The 10,041-nt window shown below is 43.8% G+C and overlaps 2 protein-coding genes and 1 long non-coding RNA gene across 7 annotated transcripts in view; 1 reads left to right on the forward strand and 2 right to left on the reverse strand.

Annotated features, from left to right (window-relative positions):
• LOC125744472 (cyclin-dependent kinase 17-like) overlaps window positions 1–2,660 on the reverse strand; it is a 39,097-nt gene extending 36,437 nt beyond the window's left edge. For 3 of the 4 annotated variants that reach the window (XM_049016320.1, XM_049016321.1, XM_049016318.1), the window contains exon 1: window positions 2,333–2,660. The gene's annotated coding sequence lies outside the window, so the exon portion shown is untranslated. Of the gene's footprint in view, window positions 1–2,108; window positions 2,292–2,332 lie in introns of those variants that run through there. The other variant, XM_049016319.1, reaches the window with a different exon arrangement.
• On the forward strand, window positions 1,516–2,946 carry LOC125744474 (uncharacterized). 2 transcript variants are annotated; one of them, XR_007398394.1, is made up of 3 exons: window positions 1,516–1,716; window positions 1,820–2,146; window positions 2,286–2,946. It is a non-coding gene; the product is annotated as an uncharacterized LOC125744474 (long non-coding RNA). The 2 variants fall into 2 exon arrangements; XR_007398393.1 differs by having other exon boundaries at window positions 1,688–2,146.
• Window positions 2,947–3,960: 1,014 nt separating this feature from the next.
• LOC125744473 (secreted frizzled-related protein 5) lies at window positions 3,961–9,207 on the reverse strand. Its single transcript, XM_049016323.1, has 4 exons — window positions 8,777–9,207; window positions 7,612–7,790; window positions 7,018–7,107; window positions 3,961–5,966 (listed from the first exon to the last, which is right to left on the reverse strand). The coding sequence occupies exons 1-4, from the start codon at window positions 9,148–9,150 to the stop codon at window positions 5,647–5,649; spliced, it is 963 nt and encodes a 320-aa protein (XP_048872280.1). The 5' UTR covers window positions 9,151–9,207; the 3' UTR covers window positions 3,961–5,646.
• Between the last annotated feature and the right edge of the window lie 834 nt (window positions 9,208–10,041).

Consider the following 10,041-nt stretch of genomic DNA (forward strand, 5'->3'; position numbering starts at 1 on the left):
GCAGAGGTCCATCTTTTATTCGAGATACACGTGCCCGAAGACATACATCCTTGTCAGTTTCCTAATTAAAAGCGGAATTCAGAGCCGTCACCGGACAATCCCTGTAAAAGATCCGTATCCAGGCTGAGTCACAAGAGAGCGGGGATGATGTGCGCCCCCCCCCCCCCCCCATTCACAGTAAGCTGTTTCTGTAGACTTCTTTAAGGTCAACAAACTTAAAAAAAAGTTTGCCTTTTGTCAAGGGTACTAAGTTATTAGGACCTGCGGTCTGTGCGGGAACTTCTGCATTCACGGCCCCAGCAGATAAGCGGGGCAGCTTCCCACAGCAGCAGCCCTACAGACGCCAGGTCCCCCAATCCCACCGCCCCATTTAGCTCAAGTGAATAAAGGGATTGGAAGGAGCAAGCAGCCATAGAGTAGGGTTAGAGTCTGGATTACAGGCCCCAATCCCAAACAAGACATCATTATTTATTATTAGCTACATGGGGGGTATAAAGGAGCACAGAACCCCCCCCCACTTTCATATGTATGCATCCATCCTCCCCAGACCCATTTCATTAGTGGTTCTTAGAGCAGACCGCCATTGCCATTCTGCTCATTTATCGGGAATCCAGGCAGCCAAAGGGCAACTGCCTGTTCTTTCCTCCACTCATTGTCTCTGTGACAGTTGCTCGTACCCGACGCCACCTCCCATCCTTTTTGACAGCTGCTTGCCATCAGCTGCACTAATGAGCGTCGGGGGGGGGGGGATCCCCAGCGACGGCACAGGCCTCTCATAACGGGACCAAGAAGCCAGAGCAAGCCATGTCAGAAATAGGCCGAAGCTAACCCCTCCCTCTTTCCTCACCCTCGCCTTTTCCTCCCCCCTCCAGTGGTTTTTGATGGGGTTTCACGGTTAGCCAATAAACCCGCCTGAATGGGACTGGACTACTTGAATGGAGTAATGGAGAACGTGACAGTCCAATAGCGTGGTACAGTATAGTATAATATGATATCGTATCAGAGTTGCCAACTCTCACGCATCTGACGTGACACTCAGGCTTGCAGACTCCCAGGCTGGAAATCTTACAGCAAACGTCTGGTGGTTGAGTCATGGCAACTGGACTTCTCTCTTGAGTTGCCATGACTGAACCACCAGACAGTTTCACCTGGATGACTGAGAATATTCACAGACTTCCAGCAAATCTACATTATTCCATTATAAACCAAATATTACCTACATCAAATGTATTGGGGTAGTTTGTAAAACCAAACCGATTATTTACAAGGCCGTAAAACTGTTACATACGTGTGCATGTGGATGCAGACTTGTTTCTGACCAAAGTTGCCAACCCAATAGTGCATAATATGATATACTACAGTGTAGTATTAAAGCAGGAGAAAAACAGAATGACTGTAAAAAATATATATATTAAAGTATAAGAACGAATGAAAGCATGGCAAAATATATGGGAAAATAACACAATGGTTTGGCAAACAAGACAGAAAAAGCTTTGTTTGGTGGACCGACAGTTAGGTATAAGGTCGTGTCAGATCTTAACGTGGGGAATTTTTAAAATAAACTTTAAAAAAATGTAAACCAGGACTGACCTATAGGATTCTAGGGACGACATGGGCAATGTAAATATGCCCAATAAACTTAAAGTGTTGAACTCTGCAACAAACAACACAACAGCTCAAACTTCCCTATGTGGGCAACACCACTACGATCTTTAAGTAAGTTTGTTCATTTGCCAGGTCGGGGATTGTTAACGTGTAACTGCGGGATGTACTAAAACTGCGCTGGGCCTCTGAGACAGTCTAATGTTTGTTTATTCAGGGCAGCAGATCGACAAAAAAAGAAAAAGAAGCAGCAGCAGCAGCCCAGGGTCAGGGCCCTTTTCCCCTGCTTTAAGCTCGTCTCGCCGCGGTTTCCTGTCTCCGCGGCCGCACAAAGGGCTGCGCGACGACGCGCACAAAGATAGTCTGCTGCGCCACCACCGATCCCGGAAACCCACCGGCAAGGAGGGAGCGATCGGCGGTGCACAATCAGCAGAAAAGCTCCCGACGGTTCCGTTTGGGGATACATGCCATTTGGATGTGATCTGTTTATCGGACGGCTCGCTTACCGATCCGACAAGAAGGCGATCAGACAGCAGGGAAATCGGTATTTAAAAACTCGGCATGTCCAAATCATCGAAACGCTACGTTAGGAAAGCATGGTAAAACAGTACAAAATCGCTGAGAAACTGGATAAAGTTTTCGGGGCTAGTTTAAAACTCAAACTTTCTGTGCGTGTCCAACAGGGTAGTGGATAAGTGCGCCTTGGCTGGTGGAGTAATGGCGCTCTCACCTCGGGCTGCGGGCAACTGCGGGACGCGGAGCTCCTCCGGGACTGCTCGGCTCGGATGTGATCCTCTAACGTAGCCGAGGCGGATACGCCGCAAGGTGCAGCACATCCACTGTACCGAGTCCCAAACTCATCCGACGCCTCTGTCCCTTTTGTTTAAACCACCAGCTGCATGTTTCACGCTAACCTCTGCTGTGTATCTATTTCATTATTATTTAAACCATATCTCATTTTAAAGTGTAACTGTCAAAAAACATCGTTCCTGTAAGGCGATCCATGGCTGAGATCAGTGCCAAAAACGAAGACAGGCAGGAGCTCTCCACGGATCCCGGAAAACCTTGAACCCGGGGGAGTGTCCCGTTTTGGTTCATTTGAATAATTGGATTGATTTTTGTCTAAGCGTTACTTAAGAAATTCTGGGGAAAAGAAAGCGTCGTGTGAAGACCTAATGCAGTAAAGCTTCCAACAGTACGGCGTTTTAACAAATAAATGAGGTATCTTTATGCATGTAAAACTCGTTTTTAGAACAACATTTTTAGGAATCGGTGTAAAGGCTCATAAATTAAATGTCTCCCCCATCCACCAATACTGAACCATTAAACTATTTTATCATTCAATGCCTCTACAGCATTTTGTGATAGCCGTAAAGAAGAAAATTATGTGGAAAAACACTTGTATCGAACTGTCCATTCTTACATTAAGGCAAAGTGAATTTGAGTGGATTTTGTGAGCACAAACTCTGCGTGAATTTATTTGTTCTGTTACTCTAGCCAGATGTGACAACATTTTTCGTTAAAAACGTATATATCTGACTGATAAAAATATCTTACTTATTTACATGTTAAATTTATTATACGAGGTATTTTAAAAGTACATTTAAAACCCTTTGCACGAGAATTTTAAACCTATGTACATAAAGAGCTATCAGAGCAATTGCACAGAAGCATGTGAAATTATAATGGCTTGTTTTCAGGTGTATTTGCAGTTCGATGGCGCAATGAAGCACCCTTTGCAGTTATAGAATCTTCTAGTGCCATCCCGTGGAGTGTCTGTACAGTTCAACACCTGATCATTGATTGTCCCGATAAACCATTACTTTCAGTTGATTTCAGTTTATGACATTCTTCATCAGCTGGAAAAAAATCAGTCGATCATTAAGGAAAGTTTCATAAACAAACTCATTCGCATCCTGGACCCTGAGAATTTGTATAAGATATTTTCTGATATTTACACAAGGGGGAGCCATGTTTCAAGCTGTGTAAGAACTTTAAGGTGTTTTTCCATGCACGTATTATTAGTAATATAATTAACAGATAACGATTTAATTGCATTGAAGTTTTACTTCCAACATTCCTACTTACCTTTATGTGTAACGAAACGTAAAGTGTCAATTGAATTGATTAATATTCTTTGTTGTGTGTAGGTGGAAGGTAGATATATGATTTTGTAAGTGTCGAATGATTTTATATAACACCATGAATTATGAACAAATGTTTCACTTTCTCTAAATATTTCCAGTATTTTAATATTAGCGTGCAGGGAAAATGTAGTTTAGTGGTTGTTTCTGTCAAATAATTCCCGTTGGATCTAACATTTTGCAATAGTGGAAAAAAAAGATGTACCAGTCATACTTAGCATACACAAAGCACTCCTTCAGTTTCACTTTATTTCTTACATATATAGACTCGAATAATTGTTTTTAAAATATAGACATTATTAAACAAATTATATTTTCTTTTATGGTAACTAAAAACACAGTAAAAGAAACCTTGTAAGATTATCAACATTGGAGCAAGGTCACTAAGTAAATTCTGTATATAATTTAAGTAATTTACACATGTATATCTGCTATGTGTTGAGAGAACAAAAAAGCTTTTGTCATTAATGATGCTGGGATGACTCGCAAGAATTGACCCCTATTGTTTGGCCCTCAAGAAAATCCAGAAACCGAAACTCTTCTGGTGGTTGGAGGACACTTAAGAACCCTTGACCCATTCTCTGCCCACATATGACAATACAGCCTCGATAAGGAGGATTTCAGGAACCCTTTTGCACATAATGGGGGCTAATGGGTTCTCTCTGGAATTCATCCTCTGTTTAGTCGATCGTGACATTTTGACCTCTCGTCTCAGTTGCTTTGGTTTAAGACATTTCTTACAGGTAGAAGGTTCTCAGTAAGACTAGGTGATTGCTCTTACATGTGGAGTTCCACAAGGTTCAGCCCCGAGGCCCTTACTGTATTTCCTGTATATTTTGCTATTAGGCTCCATATTCAGGAGACATTGCTTTTCAACATTGTTTTTTTTTTTTTTAATGTTACACAGACGATACAAAAATTTACTTACCAATTGACAGAGATTCAAAATCTCATCCTGTTCTCTTTCTATTCTATTTCAAGGCCTACCTTGACCTGATTGCTCTGTCTATCTGCTGTAAATCTTCTGTACAGAATGGTTTTAGATAGCTAATTTAAATTTGATATACACATTTCTTCCGTTCTTTAAGGCTACTCTTAGAATTCTATCCAAAGTTAAGCCTTTTCTTTCCACAATTCGAGGTACATTTTGAGATACTAATCCATTGTTTTACAACATCTTGCCGACAGTTGCAGTTCTCTTTACACTGGAGTACGTCACTCATCGATTGCCCGTCTTCAATTATAAATTTGAGCATATTTGAACCACTTTGCGCCGGCTTCCTGTTCCTGCTGATTGTAAAGTTTTGCTTTTTGTTTTCAAATGTTTACACGGCTTGGGGCCAATCTGCTGACTCTCGTCATCGTGCCCTTAGAGCCTCAGACTAGTTATTGGTAGATGTGCCCAGATCTAGGCTAAAGCTGAGAGGTGATCGTACCTTTTCTGTAGCTGCACTCATATTTTGGAATAGCCTGCCTTTACATGTTACATCAGCCCGAACATTTATTTTCTTTGGCCTTTGACTAGTGAGAGTTGTCTCCTTTCTGTCTTTTTGAATCGATGTCGATTGCTGTTTGTATGTGACGTTTCGTTTCCTTGGCTATATGCAGCATGTTGTCTCGACTTGAGATGTGTGAAATGTGCTCTGTAAATAAAGGTGACCAGACTTGACTAGCTTCTCCCCTCTGGCCATGATATGACCCATCACTCCAAGCATTCACAGCATTGTAACATGGCTGCTACAGATTATGACTGGTAGGGCACTTTCCTTTTTTTGCGGACAGAATGTTCACACAACGTACGTCGTCTAAGATAGGAAACATCAAGGTAGGTTGCCCTAGGCCCATCCAAGTGCAGGTCAGACACCAGTGCCTTTCACTCGAACCCTCGCACCAAATCCCTCTATCCTCGGCACCGGTGTTTTTTCCACTTGCGTGCTGCAGTCATGAGGTTGCGATCACGCTTGTGCCAGCTGTAGGCCTTGTTGACAACCAGACGCTCGCCCTGCACCGTGCCCATCACCAGGAAGGTGCCGCCCGCATGCTGCCGTCGCGTCATGTTGCGCACACAGGTGGCATCCCGCTCCAGCCAGAGCTGGAGTCGTGCGCGAATCTGGCCACCGAGCAGCGGACCATGCTTGAGGACCTCCAGCCTGGAGGTCAGTGTGAACTGGGCCAGGCTGACACTGCTGGAGTTCAGGCGTGAGAGACGTAGCTTGACCACTGGGGGGGGGGGGGGGGGGAACGACAGAGAGGCATACATCAGGAGACCAATGTGATGTGGTATCAGAGGGAGCTACAAGGACAAGCTTTGTGCAGTAATTTGTAGCTGGGCTTGCAATTTTGAGAGCACAGCGGATAGAAAAATGAATAGAGGGTTTGCACATGAAGCCACTGCGGTCGCAGCCACTGAGTGGCAGCATTAGCATTCAGCTTGAATGCCAGTAAGACACATCTAGAATGGGAAGCAGCTGCTGTGCGATTGATTGTACCAATTTCACAAGAAGTCATCTTTTTACAGACTGCCGAACATTTAAGAAAAGAGAAGCAAGTGGATTGCTGCAATCCACGGAAATGACTGGAATCCAGGCTCCAAAATGTGGATTTGTGGTTGTCATTTTGTGTCAGTTATGTTGGATTTGTGGGTAAAATCAATACCTCCCAGGCAAGTTATATACTGTATTGACTGCTTATCAATTAAATATTTAGAATCATTCATTTATATTCTGTGTAACTGTAAAGTTATTGTCAGCGTTTGAAAACATCCATGATGGTGAGCCTTGTTTTCTACAAACAAAATGAGTGCCAGTTAGACAGCGTTAGTTAACCAAGACAAACCCAGCTTAGCCTATAAGGGGCTACTGCACAAAGCCAGATCAATTAAAAAGTTCCTACAAAACACGTTGAGCCCAGCTACCTTTAGCAGATAATTGTTTGTTTTGCAGTTTAGCCAACTAAAATCAGCCAGCATGTTTTGCCACTCAGTTCATCTGAGGGGGGGTTTTTCTGGCGGGAAAGTGACATCATTGCATACCCCCTACAGAGGATGGATAATGAGTCAAGGGACAGTGTTCAGTTTTCCAAAGGCTGTTTTTTTGGGGTATTCCCATCAAGATATGAAATACAAAGCGTATTCTAGTAAAGGTATGACGTATAAAAAGTGGCTTGAGGACGTTAATGGAACGAACTGCCGATGAAGGGTTAGGGGCATCAAGGGGATGAACAGACAAGGGGGAGGCAAGAGGATGGAGAAAGTGGGACTAGGGTTCCTCACCAAAGTCGTTCCTACAGAAAGTATCCAGGGCATCTCTGATGGACGCCGCCTCCTCCAGCTCGCAGTCCCTACAGCTGGCCCGAGGTACAGCTGAAACACAGAGGAACTCCGGTCAGCAATCCAGCACATGCCTATGATGTCCCAGAGACTCTGCTTTGCACAGTCTGCGTGGATAAGGTTCATTGCTGAATAGCCAATCACTCTGCAGAGACACAGCTACTGCAGCCCAGCGTGAAAGATCGGAAGTGATGCGTTCATGAGGTTTAAAGAAATTATCTCGTCATTTCACCACAATGACAATTTTAACATTAACATCGTTAATGAGAATATCTCGATGATTTGGCCTCAGGCATTTGTTGAAGAGAAACGTGTGTCATTTACTGTTATTACTGAGAACGCTCTAATAATAAGCGCAATTTCTTTCAAAGTAACCCCATTTTAAAGTTGTCAATGCAAACAGCTTATGTGCAAAGTGGGAGACATATGGCTTAGTTTTACACAATTACAGGCCGTAACGGGTATATGCAAATAAGATCAGCTGCAGCTTGACAACCAAACTGCACGGGCCGACTTCTGCGTAACATGCAAACTTACCTTTTCGGCTGTTGGGGTGGGAGGTGGTGCTGTTATGGACTGATGAGACGCACATGAGGTTGTCAGCAGGGAACTGGTCACAGTTAAGAATGGCAGGCCAGGGATAGCCATAGCAGGCCATGATAGGAGCACAGCTGTCCCTCACCAGCTCACAGAGGCTGCGGCATGGTGAGATGAACCTGTGGGGAGGGAGAGCCCACAGGTTTGAGATGGGTGGGGGGTGCTGGCAGGAAGGAAGTTGACAATGAATGGATTAAAGGAACAAACTGTGGTGAGTTCATTTAGAGGAGAAAATTACAACACTCTATCTGATAACGTACATTTTGAAAGAGGCGTGAAGACAAAATGCAACTCAAAAGAAATGCCTTTGCTTTGATGACTCAGTGAGTCAGGAGATTGTGACCCAATGCAGATCAGCAGGGCTGGATTTGCATAGCGCTCAGTAGGCCCCAACAATCCCACTCCCCCCCCCCGCCCGACCTCCCCCCGCAAGGTCCATTCAGATACCAGCTTCAGGGTTTTGCGAAGATCAGAGACTCAACAGAGAGAGCTGGGATTAGACTGAGAAAAGGCTGATTCCTCTGCAAGCCAATGAATAACAAAAATCATTTCAGATATGTGGCCTGAGAGGCAGATGAATTCCCGGCAGGAGAGAATTTAACAGTCTATTCTAATGCACATTATGCCTGAGTATCGGTATGGCCTTCGCCAGTTATATGGTTGTGTGTGATTGCTTTTATTATAAACCAACAGCACCTATGATTAGTTATTGTCTCCCATTGCTGCATTGAAAGTAAACAGCCAGTGACTGGAAATGTTTCTGTGGTAATGCATCAGAATTAAACACCCAGGCTTTTGACCATACATGTAGGTTTGCCTATTACAGTTATTCCCAGTTAATTATTCCTAAGTAAATATCCGTAAGAGAACAACCCTCCATCTAAATGCTCGTTTGTCTTTTGAAAATAACTCTACTTTTATTCCTGATATTTCAATTAGGGTCAAATGCCAAACAAATTCTTCTTTAGGTTTTGCTTATATAATTCCAGTCATCTAATGCACTGAAGTTATACAGTTTTCATTTCCTCAATTTTCCCTGATGATTCTTCAATATTGAGTCCATAAGCTGGTGCTGTCCTTCCCGTATGTATGGAATCAGCCTTACCTGTCCAAACAGATGGGTGCGAAGAGGGAACAGAGGAAGATTCGTGCGTCAGGGTGGCATTCGCGGGCTAGGAGGGGCAGCCAGCTGATTGACTGCTGGATAGCCTCCCCCAGTGACTCATGGCCCAGTAGATTTGGCATCCTCATGTTCCCGTAGCCGATGTTGTGGCACAGGGCCATGTTGGAAGGGATGGGGATACAGCGAGAGGAGCTATGGAGGTCCCACTGACCATCTCCCAAACGCAGCCCCAGTCCGAGCGCTGGTTCCAAGTCGACGAGGAGCAGGAAGGTGAAAACAGGCAAGAATGTAGATGACAAAGAAATAGCCATTACGGCACGAGCTACAGTGCTGGATCCACAGGATTCTGTATGCATTTTCCTTTGAGGGAGAGTACCTCTGTGTGAGACGGGGTACGGTGAGGCAGGATGCCTTTATACAGGGATGGGATGGGATGGGATGGGTTCCCTCTTCGTTGGTTGGGCTCACATTTGCATGCTTGAGGAGTGAACAATAGGCGAGGGGGTGGGAGGGGGGTTGGGTGTGGTTTTGGGGTGCCATGGATGTCAGGAAAGAGATTTTCTTGGCTTAGTGCTTTGGATAATGCGAGTGTGGTAGTGTTAGGGCGTGTGTGTGTGTGTGTGTATGTGCCGTGAGCCGTGTTCTTGCCTAGGTGCTGTTCGTCCTTTTGATGTACTACGTGAGATGAGTAATTTAGACTTTAATCACCCTTCTCTCGGCCAATCTGACAATCGGCCATGATTCCTCCACCTCTCTGCTGGGGACCATGAGGGCAAATATTCACCAAGCCCCCCCGTGTTCTCTCTATTCCCTTCCTTCAAGGGGATTTTGTTATTGAACACAAAGTACAGCCAATATTTTAGCATAACAATATTTTTGCAGAAACCAAACCATTAATCTTGTCTAATGCTTGCAACAGTTTCCAATTAACTTGTTGCATGTGCAATTCCTTGATATAAAACATACAAACAAAGACTCTTCTGCTTCTTGTTTAGGTAACTGGATTAAAATATTTGCCAAACATAAAATGTTGATATTTGTGGTAAAAAGTTTTCCTTTCAAATGAAAAAAATTTACCATTTTACGCAGTAAAGTGAAATATATAATTCCTTAGCATATACTTCCTGAAAAACTTAGATACCAATCAACTATGGAGGGAAAATTAACAAAATTGCTAAACTACTAATATCGTTAGCACAAGCTTTGCATTATAGCATGAACCAAGGCTATTCAAATCACGGTCCTCA

Source organism: Brienomyrus brachyistius, chromosome 6 (assembly GCF_023856365.1).
Source record: "Brienomyrus brachyistius isolate T26 chromosome 6, BBRACH_0.4, whole genome shotgun sequence".
NCBI lineage: Eukaryota > Metazoa > Chordata > Actinopteri > Osteoglossiformes > Mormyridae > Brienomyrus > Brienomyrus brachyistius.